General features: G+C 39.8%; 2 protein-coding genes across 3 annotated transcripts; both read right to left on the bottom strand.

The window, feature by feature from the left end:
• Nucleotides 1-1,287: 1,287 nt before the first annotated feature.
• On the bottom strand, nt 1,288-3,813 carry LOC111839413 (serine protease inhibitor A3L-like). The gene is made up of 5 exons (XM_023803307.2): nt 3,802-3,813; nt 2,995-3,684; nt 2,482-2,749; nt 2,241-2,385; nt 1,288-1,697 (listed from the first exon to the last, which is right to left on the bottom strand). The coding sequence occupies exons 2-5, from the start codon at nt 3,674-3,676 to the stop codon at nt 1,500-1,502; spliced, it is 1,293 nt and encodes a 430-aa protein (XP_023659075.1). The 5' UTR covers nt 3,677-3,684; nt 3,802-3,813; the 3' UTR covers nt 1,288-1,499.
• Nucleotides 3,814-6,223: 2,410 nt separating this feature from the next.
• On the bottom strand, nt 6,224-13,024 carry anxa1a (annexin A1a). 2 transcript variants are annotated; one of them, XM_023803214.2, is made up of 13 exons: nt 12,917-13,024; nt 12,196-12,266; nt 11,829-11,919; nt 10,761-10,855; nt 10,119-10,232; nt 9,207-9,297; nt 8,820-8,899; nt 8,675-8,731; nt 8,443-8,536; nt 8,062-8,157; nt 7,671-7,729; nt 7,166-7,288; nt 6,224-7,030 (listed from the first exon to the last, which is right to left on the bottom strand). In XM_023803214.2, exons 2-13 carry the CDS (start codon nt 12,250-12,252, stop codon nt 6,971-6,973), a joined length of 1,017 nt encoding a protein of 338 aa, XP_023658982.1. In that variant the 5' UTR covers nt 12,253-12,266; nt 12,917-13,024; the 3' UTR covers nt 6,224-6,970. The 2 variants fall into 2 exon arrangements, with proteins under 2 accessions (XP_023658982.1, XP_023658981.1); XM_023803213.2 differs by having other exon boundaries at nt 12,848-12,997.
• Nucleotides 13,025-14,472: the final 1,448 nt, after the last annotated feature.

The raw sequence follows: 14,472 nt of genomic DNA, 5'->3' as shown, positions 1-14,472 counted from the left end.
AATAATAAGTCGTCATTTTAATTAATCCGTCCCAAACATCCAAAATTCACCAAGTATAAAACATTTTAAGTGTTTCAAAAGAAAATGTCGGTAACTGATAATAAAACAAGTTCGAGTGTCAAGTTGTTCAAACATCAAACCGTACTTCGTACCTATGATGTGACTAGTACAGTAGTTCATTTCATGTGCTGCATGGACCCGGTGGGGTCACCGGAGCGCTGCACATTAATCGTGATCTCAATATTGCCCAAAATAATCATGATTATGACTTTTACCACAGTCAAGGAGTCCCAATATTTGGCTCTGCACAGCTTTCCTTTATTGGCCAAATTTCTTCTCTGGGAGCAATTTATGGCTGAATGGGTAAGGGCTCTGACATGTCTGTGACCGGAAGGTCGCCAGTTGAAATCTCATGGTTGGCTTAGTGATTTCACTATCAGGCACTTGAACAAGTCCCTTAACCGTGGAATTGCTCCAGTGACTAACCATGTTTTCTGATAAGTAATTGTATTGAAGCAACTTCCAATATAGCTGCACTGCAGCAGGGATGGAGTGATGTGCCTGGTTTGGTATTAGTATTGGTAATAATTAGTATTAAGGCTAAAGAGTGGTATTTTGATTGTAAAATTCCAATTTTCACATTGCTCCCGAATCCCCAGAGTGTTGTTGTGCATGATCTAAATCAGCCAAAAATCAGCTAAATCAGACTGAGCTTCTTCGAGTAGGCATTTCCTTGGCACCTGCTGTAAAGCTGAGTCTTCTTCAGAGCTAATCATTGTTGTATCATTCTGAAATTGACAATTCTTCCACAGAAAGACCAACAGCTTTTATGAAGTAGCTATTGGTTTCCTGAATCCTGTCTATTCACTCTATTCCATTATCTTTCATAAGGTTTTGTGGCAAACCCACATCTAAGAAATGTAAGCGTATTTACAATTACATATTATGTTTAAGGAGTTGTACACTTAACCAAGTAACATTATTATTTGCAGTAAAACTTTTGAATGCATGGGCTTTGACTTCCAGATACATGCTGAATGTATGTATGTAATATGTTTTCAGAGTCAAGTAATGCATCAAAAATTATTAAACATTTGTAAGATCATAGTCATGTTTTATTTGTTAGTGATTAAAAGGTAATGTATTTGCCTGTATGAAATTACATGGTGACACGCAAAACAATATTCAAAATCTAACATAGGCTAATATATTGGTGACTGTGCCTTATTTATCTTGGGGTTTATTAAAATGTAATGTCTCTTGTAATAATGGAAAAATGCACAGTGTAAAATCTGTCATCCTTAGAGACGTCAGCAGAAGAACAAATCACTAATCACATTTTATTATTTTATTTCAAAAGATTTATTTAATGGTTTGACAAGGGCTTTGATGGACAAATCTGATACAACTGCTGACAAAGAATGTAGTAAAAATCATATAATCAACTTATGCAAAGAAGGAATAAGATGTAAAAGGACTGCCCAGAAAAAAAACACATCTTATTTTGTGGGATTTACAATTTTACCCATGAATAATATACTCCTTGTATCACGGTTTGCTATTATAACAACAAAAGGACGATCGAACCTCAGGGTATCTGGTGGAACAAGTCCTGAGGTTCGTATAAGATGTACGGATGTTGCTGCGGTTGCTGTGGATCCTTCCTCGTCGACATCTAAAGTAGCCTTTTGAAGAACCTGAAATGAGTTTCACATTCAGGTTAGGCATTGACCATTAATAATTAAGTAACAAACAGAGGTGGATAGTTCAGGTCCAGAAAGTTAAAATCCAGACCAAGATTTTGTTTCAACCAACCCGACTCTTTATACCGGGGCTATTCAAATCACGGTCCTCAAAGGCCTAGCACTGCTGATTTTCCAGCCTTCCTTTACCTGTGAGTCAGGTGTGAAGCCTCTGGCCAATCAGAATCATTTAATTATTAATTATTAAACTAACTACCTGGGAGAACTGAAAACAAGGCCTAAATTTGGAATCGAGGGCCAGATTTGAATAGGAGGGCTTTATACTCATCTGAAAAATCTTGGTCTGGATTTTTACTTTATGGACCTGAGCTATCCACCTCTAGTAACAAACAAATGTTAAAGTGGGAGAAAACGTCATGTGACAGCAGATTAGCTAGCATAAAACAATTTTTCCAAGTGCATGAATATTTGGACTGAATTAGAAAAATTTAATTTGGAGTGCCTTAAAAACATTTCGGCTTTCCAGTTCACTCTTACCTTTGAAACCGACAGTTGATCATCTGAGATTCCTTTAAAGTTGGCAGTTTGGCTAAATATGTCTGTGATTCCCATTTCAGCAATGACTTCTTTCAGTGAATATGATGTCTTGATAGAAAATTTTGGAATCGACACTTTATATGGCCTACAGAAATGAAGATTATTTTTCATTATTTAAACATTTAGGAATGTTTACGTATGCTACAGCATACATAGACTATAAATATTTAATAACACTTACATCTTTCTCAATGATCGGCGCCATTTTGTCACAAGTTTCCCGTCGAATACCTTCTCTAAGGCCTCCAAGCCTTTTTCAGGGAGAATTAGCATCATTGACATGGATTCATTGTAAAGCAGCTGGAGAACGCTTGTGGAATGCTCTTCATCGTGGTAAATATAAAAGCTGTTTGACTCAGTCATCATTTTCACAGGAACGTCATGTGTTTCATTTACATGAAAAACACTGTCCTCTGTACTAGCAGGATCAAATGGAATGTCCCACTTTCCTGTCAAAACAATCAAACAAAATTTAGATTACCATCACAAACATTTTGGGCCTCAACAGACTGAGATGACAAAAAAATGAATACAGAATAATGATTTGAACGTATTTCAGCATCCCCCACAACCTAGGATAAGCAGTTGTCTGGATGGATGGATGGATGGATGGATGGAAATTTCAGCATGCACAGACACAACACAGCATATACACCAGCACAGTCAATATAGGATAGTCACTTTAACCACTTACCTTTGAAATACACGTAACTAATCAGAATCATCAGAGTACTGGGTTCCACACTGTCTACCAATTCGGCTATTTTTCCATGTGTTTTGTCTTTTACGTAATTATTAACAGCCTGTCTGGCCTCGGCGCTCTTGGTAAAATCAGTTGTAAATCCTTCAGAGTGGTAAAAACGCTTCAGTGCCTCTAGGAACTCGGGCCGAGGCTTGAAGTCGTCGTCCAGAAAGACGGCACTGCCCACAGAGAGATCTGTAGCTTTCTTTTGGTTGAGATTCATCAGGATGTCATGGAAGGCGTCATTCACCTCCTCTGGCGTGATATCCGTCCCATTGAAACCCAAGCCGTCAAAAAGCTGCCGGTGTGTCTCCCCTTCAGCCCCCACAGATAGAGCAGCCAGGGCCAGCGACAAGCTCAGGGGCGAGAAGAACACGTTCTTGGACTGCAGGTCAGGCTGAGCGGTCATGTGCTTGTACAGGTCAAAAGCAAAACCGCCATTCTGCAGGTATATCCTCAGGCTTCCATTGACATGTTTCTCATGGCGATGGTGTCCATGTTCATGCTTGTGCCCTTTTTCGTGTGAATGCCCGCCGTGGCCCTTCCCATGAGCGCCATGGTCTCCATGGTGATCACCCTGGACTGGAAAGTGAAGCACCACCAAAGCGATGCAGAAACCTAAGAGCAACCTCATCTCAGTACCTGTATAAAAACACAGGATAATGAATACTTATTGTCCAGATAATTTATTATTGGTGAAAAAATCAAAACGAATGTATAAATCTCAAATACATATGATCTTAATAAATGGGAACTTACCAGTCAGCTGTACTGTTTGGTGGGTAATTTGTTCTCTATGGTCGGAGTTTATATACTCATCAGTGTTTAATCTGTTGTCAATATTTGATGAGTCATATGCAGCCAATCTTATTGACAACTGCCATTTATGCACTGAATCAATCCTGAGCGCAAAGGTTATGTAGCCACTGATTTATTTGTGCTCTTTGTAAGTTAAGCAATTGACTCACCGCAAACATGCCAATCCTCCGCACAGTTCAAGATGCAACCAAAAGTGAATCAATATAATAAATTTAAATGGAAACTTTTACATGAACAGTAGAACATCTAATCGAAGACTTTTTTCTGCTATTAGAAACATTAGCTACAAGTACATTAATTTATCATAGACATTGGATTGTTTACTGTTTCTATTGGTTCTGATTTGTTTTTAGTTTGTTACTTTGCATGCATATTTTCATGTTTTAAACATTGCAGCATTTGCTATCTAACAAGAACTTGAAAAGTACCTCAAACGTGCATATTTTAATAAAGGGAGAGTCACACTGAGGTTCTTTTGCCAATATATTGTATATAGAGCTCTGTAAGACGTTTGGATAAAGCTGCCCTGTTTGCCTGATTTGTCATTGTTGTATAAGTAATATGTCAGGAGTATAATATTTCTGTCAGTTGATAAATCGCTTAAAGCATGTTGGGCAATTTAATGCCAGGTAATTCTTGTATCACAGTAGGTGTATGAAAGCTTGAAAATCAATGTTAGATGTTTCTGTTTTATAGCTGTGTCGTAGTGCTCAAAGTATTCACCCCGCGGATGAGTTCAATAACTGCAATTAGAAATAAAAGCAAATTAGAAAGTAAAGTTGCAGCTGGGTATGTTATGGGTGGCAGTACCAGCAGGCTGGTTAGATGGGCAACCTCAATCTAGGAACAAGTTCCTTGGCTAGCCACCAAAATAGCTGTGTATAAATTACCCATGCAGATAAACCAAATACTATGACTGAATTAAGGTTATACAGTACTGTGCAAAAGGCTTAGGCAGGCAAAGAAAATTATGTTTAGATTATCCTCGTGTTGGTGTAAAACTACGATATTATGCCTGTCAAAGTGTGTCAGCGTAGCCATTTCAGAACCTCTGCTAAAATCACCCCAGTATTTGCAGCGACCGTCCAGTGCAGCCATGTATTTTTTGACTTGGCCACTAGCCCACCTCATACAGCTAGTCAATCTGTCACTGACTTTTTAAACCAATTTATTTATTTAATTGAGCTGTTGGTGAAATTTAACAAAATCGTGGAATGGCTGAGGTGCCCCTGAGGAGAAGTTTGGGAACTGAAGCGGTGTTCACCTAGCCATCCAACTAGATGTCAGTAACCTTTTAGAAAACAGAAGAAATTATTACTAGTTTTTGTTGTGTTACTCTTTAATTTGCGCATGTTCTAATGTTAAATTGTGTTTTTTGTTCTAAGCCAAAGTACACTTGCTACCCAGATAAACAGCTTTAAACATTTCTTTGGACTGCCTAAGACTTTTGCACAGTACTGTATACTATTTTTTAGTATATAGCATATTTAGTATACATATTTTTTGTGAACTGAGTGTTTATAATGTAATTAATCATTAGTAGCTCACTATCTTTTGACTTCTGACCTGTTGCTTGAATGTTTGAATTTCACTATTGACACAATCGTGGCCTTGACAGAAAAGGGGTGATGTGTAGTTTTCAACCTGACGACCTGTGATCAAATCTCTTCAACATTGCAGCTATAAAAATTGCAAAATATTCCAAAATATTAACAATAAAAAAATATAATTATAATGTAATGCTATTTACATCCAATAATTCATCCTTGACCCATTGGAAGACTGGTGAAACAAAGATTATATTGATTTGTCTTTCATTTCTCAATTTTTAATATTAGCACTTATAATTTGGCAGGTCAGTTTATAGAGCTCAATGGGCATTCTTTAACGTAGGGATCGATGCAGGTATATGCATGTTCTGTGACTGGTGTGTTTGGTGATTAATTGACTGGTGGTTTGCACAAGTCCAAGTAGGAACTAGATATTTTTTTAGAAGATTGAAGTGACATTATCCAAGTAGGAAAATGCATTATTTCTAATAGTAGAACTTATGTTATCTAATAGCTGGGAAGTGTTAGCCATTTTTAATGAGTTCATTAATACATAACTTACTGATCATTATTCACTTATCAGACAAGACATTTTGGAGAAATAAACTTGATGGCACTTAATTATTAGGTGTCAGCTTGTATAGCAAGTGAATCGACGTCCTGTTTTATTCACAAACCTATTATTTGGCTTTCGTGGTTTTTTTCCAACCTTTTCTATAGAACAGGCTTACATCATTAATTGTGTTTCATGTTGCAGTATTTCATTAGGTCTGTGCATAAAATACAGCCTTTTATAACAAAGGAAGACATCATTGCTATTAAAGCTGTGTTTATTTGCATACAAGAATCCCAGTTATTAATCAATCCTGGCTAATACATAAGGGTGTTGTGCGTACACATAGCATAGGAAAAGTAATACAAATAGCCTTATTCTGATCAGGATTTCTCAGTTGTGATTTGTTCATAATGTTTCTGTTCAGTTTGAGCATGCTGAATGAAAGGTACAGTTCAAATGCTTACATTTTAATTGAAGGCTCACTCTCATAAATTGCTCATGCTAAGTTTGCTGGTTGAACAGTACCTGTAACCAGGGGCTATTCTAGGATTTCATTATTGGGGAGGTTCAGCTCCCTGAACAAATATGGGGCGTCACCCCCTCATGATTAAAGTTGCCAAGAGGAGGGAGGAGATCCCCATGCTAAATTTGCTGAGCCGGGAGTATGAAATGTATATGAAAATCCAGGACAAATTGCTAAATGGTTTTAGAGAAAGCATTTTTCAGAGGGCTGAGGCAAAAAACACAGGTAGCCCCCCTAAATAGGCTGTAGAACTATTGCTAGTTATGCCAGTCACTGCAGAAGTTTCAAAAGAATATCTGCCTGCAGTGTTTAATCATTGATTTTTTTTTAAATAGAAAATTCAAGAGTTCTTTCATTTTCCTGAAGTGTGCCTGTGCTCCCATAATTGAATAATTTGTGCACTGAACATTAAAATTGACATTCAGCTTAAAATGAACAAAGTCACCAAGACCAGGATTAAGAAACCCACTCAAAAGAAAATCAGTTGTCAGATCCACAAAGTGCCAGCAGGATCTTCTCATAATCACCCTGGGTGTCATCCTATAGACAAAAAGACATAAGAACATAAGTCTGCACTTCGTTTCTACATCCAAAAGTTTATATTTTCTTCCTTCTCAAATGGATGCGTTTAAGTGTGAATCAAGATATTGTCTAATAATCCAAGGAATATCTTACCAAAATGTCCTGGTAGAGGGTCTTCCCATATTTCTTTTTGTACTCTTCCTTGATTTTTTTCAGGTCCACCTCGGAGCGACTGACCATGATCCTAGTCAAGAGTTTAGCCTTTGTGCCAGATCCCTGAATGCGGTACACGAGAAACAATCATGATATGGTCAAGACCACTGAAGAACATCCTCCATGAACGATGCACTGCATTGAATTACATAGAATATAGGAGCTGCAGGTAATTAATGCATATCATGGTAAACAGAATTCACTGCAACAATGTGGTGACCTCACTGGTACCAACATACACATGGGACCACATATGCAGATGCACTTAAGGTGTTAAGGCACTTCTAAAATGAAAGGCGGCTTCAAAACCTGCACAGCAACATCCTAAACCTCCTAAGTGAGCTATGGACATTTCTGAAAAGTATTTTTCATGTGATCATACTTCAGAGCTGAAAGGAGTAACAAAACTGATATGGGAACGACGGAAAACATCACTATACTTTACCTTGAATGACAGGTTGAGTTTATCAGCAAAGAATGCAGGCTTGTTCCCAATACATTTCACTATATACAGGAAACAAAAAAATGAAAGATCTTGGTTTTTCTCTTGGATACATTGTAACTGTGACTATATTAGGCATTTTTACTTATATAATACACAGAATGGGGTGCTGCTTATTTTGTTGAGTAAATATGCATGTTGCAATTTTAAAAAAAGAAAAAAACAATAAAAATTTGCATGGTTTACAAGAATGAGACCATAGTAGGACAAAAAGAAGCTAGATAAAATTGACTCAAAGACATTTCACTCTGTACAGAGAGCTGTGTACATCTGTGGAGCTGTTCAGAGGTCATCTGAACATGCTGACAGTAGCACTGCTGTGGGTTCTGCTCACCAACGGCAATCAGGCAAGCCTCGATGTCGCCCTTCAACTCCAGGTCGATAGCTTTGGCCACGTCTGACTTGCTGTATTTTGTGTACCTTTCAAACGCTGCAGAGAGGAGGAATTTTTATAGGTGCTACATAAAAAAAAACCCAGAAGTTTAGCACATACTCAGGATGCAATGTGATCATCTAGTGTGAGCAAAACAGTTATTCAGGTGACTACTTCAGAGCCGTGAACATCAGTTTAAAAAGATACTGCAAATAATAACCATGTGATCATGTTCTGTATGCTACTCAGAGTAAATTAGCCTGCATCCTTTAAGACACACAGGTTGACTTAAAAATGCTTCCATTAGGGTATAAAGGGAAAAAAAGCTTGCAGTGCTCTCACTTTTGCGCAGTTGCGGGGCACTCCTGCTGGTAAGGATGTCGATGAAGACGGAGCAGTCAGTTCCTTTCCTCTTCTCACCCGCTTCATACATGGCCTGGAGAATGACATCTTCAGTCAGGGTCTATTAGAGAACTGAGGCATCCAACGAGTATGTGCAGCGACAAAGGAAGCAGGGCGATAAAAAGAGGAAGAGGAAGAGGAAGAGGAAGCGAAAAAATCGTCAGCTTCTTACTCTTGCATCTTTATCGGCAAGATCCTCGTTCACTGTTGGACCTTCGCTCCGGGCAGCCTGAAATTACAGAAAGGAAGAGGTGAAACTCTGGTCAAACAGAAGGCAAGGAATTCAAAATAAAACTCACAAACACAGGAGGCACAACCTTGCACAGAGCAAGCAGGGCTGTCCTGAAGTCACCACTCGTGTCGGACTTGATGTCATCCTCCAGTTCCTTCTTGTAAACTGTGGGAACACAAACCAGTAACGTTTTAAGAAAGATATCTTCTCCAATGGAATCAGCCACATTCATTAGCTGTGTAGCAATGCTTTTGGCATAAAGGCATCATCTGGTCAAATGGAAGAGTTAAAATAAATTTTTGGGAATTATATTTATTTTTTTTGTTTGCAGAAACTCTTGTCCAAAGCAGCAAACAGCAAATAGCACATATATGCATTATAAAGCGCTGTGATGCATCTGAGTGAGTATGCCCTAATGTTTTTGTAACAATCACCCTGGCAATGAAATTACACACACACATTTAACACACACCTTCCTTGTACACCTGCTTTATCTCCTTGATTTCCTTGTTGGTCCTGGAGGCAAGAATTTCAATCAAGGTGTCTTCATCTGTGCCAAGACCCTGGAAGTGAAGGGCTATGATGTCACCAAAGCCTCTTATGGTTTAATATACATCCCCAGTATCCCTGAGCTGCTTAAAGTAAACCATTGGCACACTTAACAGAAGACATTTACTGTAGACTTTCTAAATAATGCGCAGCGAAATTTCAGCCACAAGGGAAGCCAAATCCATAAAACAGAGGCTGCTGGGCTACAGTAAAGAATCTTTAGTTCCCAGCTGAATATCATCAAGCCACAGTTCCGCAATCAGGTTGTGAAATATCACTGTGCAACACTGTGATTCAGTGAAGAAACTAATCTTGTCACTTTTGCTATGAATTCCAGTGAAGGTAGTGTCGCGTAAAGCGGAAAAAGTCTGTGCTGATGTCACATGTCAGACGACGCATGCAATGCGCATGAAGAACTGCCCAGTTTGTTACTGTGATTTTCTAACCATGTACTGTTATGTCATTTTTCAATGTTATTTCTTCTGGTGTTTTTCAACAACATACTGCTAATTTTCAGTGTTGTTTACACACCTGTGGTCAATACCCTCTCAGGAAAAAGGCTACCGATTTGTACCTTGACTTGTCACTGGGGCTGTAGCCTAAAGGTTCAGCCAATTGTACCCTTAACTGTAAGTAATTGTACCTTTTAAGGTACAGAAATGGACTCTGACGAAAAGGTACAATTAAAAGGCTACAGCCTCAGGGACAAGCAAAGGCACAATTTTCTACCCTTTTTTCTAAGAGTGTAAGGTTATTACTATTTTTTATTATTATTATTATTAAACTGGTCCTGATTCAGATGCCCGGTGCTGGAATTTAAATCTCCCAGACATACCTTAGTGGCCAGTTTGAGCTGCTGGGCGTCAAACTGTGCTGGGGTCATTAGCAAGGCCAGCACGACGTCCTCCAGGTTCCCACTGAGGGCCGTCTTCAGGGCTGCATCCAGAGGCTGCACATGCAGACGACATCAGACATGGATCTGCACTTCACACTTCAATGGCCAGGGCAAAACTTCATTTCATGCAGTACTTACATACACTAGAGATAAGGCCCTATTTACACATTTTAAGAATGGCAACAGTAAATAGCAGAAGACATTGCCTAATGGATCCCAGTGTTTCAGATGTGTATGGGGTATTAAAATGCACACTAAGGTTCTCCAAGTGGCTGCACAAAAAATGTCCTGCTGCTTTTAATGATCTAATTTGTTGTATGTTTCTGTGCTACATGCCCTTTAGATATAAGGTGTAACCAAATATTTCCCATCATTAGGTAATTCCACAGAATTCTGCTGGGATTTTGGCATCTTCAGTCGTTAATTTCACTGCAAGAACTGGCATTTATTCTTGCTTTCTATAATTATGCTTCTGAGCTGCCTGAGAGTCGACAGCAGGCAGCAATATTTAAAGTTCCTTGGGGCTGAAAGTACACACTGAACATTGAGTACAGACCCAGTAGAAAGGCCGATGGGTCTCACCTTGCCGCTGGCCTGCTGGTAGGCCGCCTTGATCTGCTGGCGCTGAGCGTTGCTCCTTTTTACCAAAACATCGATGATGGTGGTCTCATCCACACCTGGCATGGATTTCGGGATTATTTACAGGTATGGGAATAAACAGCTTGCGTTCATACACATTTGAGGAACTTAAATTATCACTGTATTCAGGCATTTGAAATATCCTCATTGGATAGAAATTTCATAGCAAAAATAGTGAAGATCCAGCTGCTGAAGCCCATCTGGGCAGGGTCTCAGATAAATGTGGTTGTGTTCCACTGTCACTTGCGATTCTATCTGACCTAAAAATATCTGCTGTATTAACGGTTATTCTTCCTTTGAAGGGTGGCACAGTGTCTCTGTGGGTATCAGTGCCACGCCACACCTTCAGGGCTGTGAGCTCCAGCCCAATGCCAGTGTCTTCTGCCTGTGTTGCGCAGGTCCTCTCTGGGTTTCCACCCACAGTCCAGACACATGAGGTTATGAAATTTGGTGTCTCAAAATCTCCCATTCCATGTGATTGTGTAAGATGGATGCATTATTCATTGGTGAGCACTTACACAAAAGTCAGAGAGCTTAATTTCCTGGAACCAGAAGAATGAGGACATTAATCCCTAAAACCATGGATGATTCTCATTGGATAAATTGGACAAAAGTCCCTCTCTGCAATCCTGAACCAATTGCACGCCGTTTTGTCCCTCCCCATTGAAATATAAAGCTATGCCACATTCTTCACTTGTTGACCTTTGGTAAATATTTGTGTAGGATGACAATCACAGCAGCATGGGCATGTATTATGGGGGTGGGGGAGGGAGGGAGATTGTAACCCCCCCCCCCAAAAATCAAAATCGGGCAACCCCACACAGCAGGTAAGAAGACATGTCCTGCTGCATAGCTTCAGTGAAGTTTAATATGTGAAGGTGATTCTACACTGCAATGCTTATTAGTATTAATTTTCACACAAAATATGCTATACTCTGCGTATGAGCATCATTTTGGAAAGTTCTGACAGGTGATGATAAGATTTTAACGATCAGAGTGATGTCCCCATACCTTTGGCCTTGATCGCCTTGTCCAGAATGGCAACATCACTGCTCGGGCTGAACTGTACACAGGGCACCACTGTGCCTTGAAAAGACAAGGCCTGAAACAAGAGGGTGTCAGATGAAAACTGACTGACAATTAGAGGTAGTAAAACTCCATCCACCGGAAGCAAAGAGGTTTGTATTTTTTTATGAGAAATCCCAGCATTGTTAAAGTAATTTTTGCCTCCAAGATACAGCGACTGTCTGGGAGTGGTTCACATTCCAGCTTCACTGAATCACCAGGTTTACGCTCCCCTCCGAACAAATGCACGGACAACTAAGTTTTTCCATAGAGAGGAAACACTTTTTTTTAAACAACCAGTGTCAATACTTACTGCATCATCCTGCCCCAGATAAACGGTCTGTTGGAGAAATTCCCTGATGAAGGCCATTTTCAGTGCCGAGTCTGTAAAGTTTATGTAGATGTCATAACTATATCATAATAATTCTAAGTACAAGAATTATTTTTAATCGAGGATGTATTTTAATAATTAAAAAGTCGGTTCGGCTTAGGACACGATTGTTTTCAGCACATCACTATCGGTTATTTTATGTAGTTCAAAAACGTCACATTTTTAATAACGGTAATAAAATATTGTAACAATATTAAATTTGTTTAATAGAGAAACAGGACTGTCCCGAAGGTAACTGTTTGTCGTTGATGCAATTATTCGATTGTTATTACCGACAATAACATATGCAGACGCTATATAATAAAATCACAATGTCCTGACGCGTCGACCACGCCCAATTTCCTCCCATGCAAGGCAACTTTAGTTTCAGTAAAAGCACCTTAAAACTGCTAAAAGAATCTCAGTCATATTCCATTGAACTCACAGCATCTACAGAAAAGTGAAACAAGCAACGAAGCTCTGCCGCCTCGGATTCTTGGGAAATAATTTCACTTTGTATGGTGAAAATGAAGGAACGAATCGTGTAAGTTAAGTTATATAACTGCAGAGTGGCTGCTGCGTTTCCTGGACTCACCGTGAAGTATCAACTGCGCCAAACACTTTCTGCAGCTTGTGAAACAGGTAAGAAGAGCGATCGTCTTACCAGTTCAGTTGCAGGGATTGTCAAAAAGAGTGACGTACATAAGTGCATTTTCTTCCTGTATTTATAGTAAGGGAACCACACCTAGTAACGGCACTGCCCCCACCCACCACAGCTCCATCGGCCGCCCCCACGCTGGCCATCACACAGCTACCACGGAAAACTTTCCAGTTACTCAGAGCAGGAAAAAAAAACTGCCAAACCAAATATTTTGAGTTGGAAAAACAGAACCAAATGGTGTTCTTTCAAGTGGGAAGTAGGATTTTTTCCCAAGATTCACAGGCAGAATAGAAATATCTTTGTGTTTAGCTTTATTTATAACCAGGTTATCACACTTATTATCTATCCATCTTTCATTTGCTTTTCCAATCCAGAGTAATGGGAGTGTATCCAAGGCAGGTTTGGGTACAAAGGAGGGGTGCGCCCTGGATGGGATCCATAGCCTGCATTGGACTCTGCAAGAGCTTGGAGGAAACTCACAGGGTGCAGAGAGAACATGCAAACACACACAGTGGAGGCAGGATTCACCCCCAGTTCTGCAGGTGTGAAACACCAGTGTTACCCACCGGGGCACATGCCATCCACTGTTTATTAGCATGGTGGTTGTTGTTTGGGGAGGGGTGGTTTGGTGGCACAGTGTTGCCTCACACTTCTCAGGTCCAGGGTTTGATTGTCATTACTGCTGTGTTCCTGTTCCCACTTTTACTTTTAAGACGTACTGTTTGATGACTAAATTGTTTGTAATTGTGTGTGTGTGTGTGTGGATTAGGTTTGTATTACATTGTGGGGATCAAATGTGTTTTTTTTTTACGTTGTAGGGACCATTTTTTAGGTCCCCACAAAGATCTGTGAATGCAATCAAGAAAGTCAAAATGCCAAAAGTATTAAGGCCGTCATATTGGGATTAGAGTTTTCCCCATAGAAGTGAATGGAGAGTCCCCACAAAGATATAATTACAAACCTGTGTGTGCGTGTGTGTTTGTGTGTGCAAGGGACTGTCATCCCATCCAGGTTGAATCCGCCCTGTCATCTGTCTTACCTGCAATAGGCTCCAGGCGCCCTGTGACCCTGGTCATTATAAGCAGATGGATGGATTATTGGGGACCCAGATTACTCTTAGTGCTGTGAGCCCCCAGCAATGGACTGGCATCGTGTCCTCGGGGGTTTGGTGTCCCTGCCTTGTGCCCTGTATCTGCTGGGATCAGATCCAGGCCAAATGTGACCCTGCCCTAGATAACTGATGGACTGAAAACATGCCGTTTAAAAGCACTAAGTGCTATTACAGTACCTGACTTTTGTATGAAACAAGCTGGTAGAATATAAATTTACAATGTGTCGGCGATGCTGTGAAACCGGTTAGGAAAGGACAGAATGGCGTCTCTTATCACAGCTTTAAGAAAAAGTGAATAGTGACAGAACAATGCAGTGAAAAACTGATTGTATCACTTGCATAAGTGAAATTTCCTCACTAATACAGGCCTATACAGCAGGACATGTTGACATACTGTCTGTGTTCTCTTTATGCAGAACATATGAAATTGAATGCGTGAGGTAATAAA

This window comes from Paramormyrops kingsleyae, chromosome 2 (genome assembly GCF_048594095.1).
Source record: "Paramormyrops kingsleyae isolate MSU_618 chromosome 2, PKINGS_0.4, whole genome shotgun sequence".
Classification (NCBI taxonomy): domain Eukaryota; kingdom Metazoa; phylum Chordata; class Actinopteri; order Osteoglossiformes; family Mormyridae; genus Paramormyrops; species Paramormyrops kingsleyae.
Note: the sequence above shows the minus strand (reverse complement) of the source record. Positions and strands in the feature narration are given on the sequence as shown.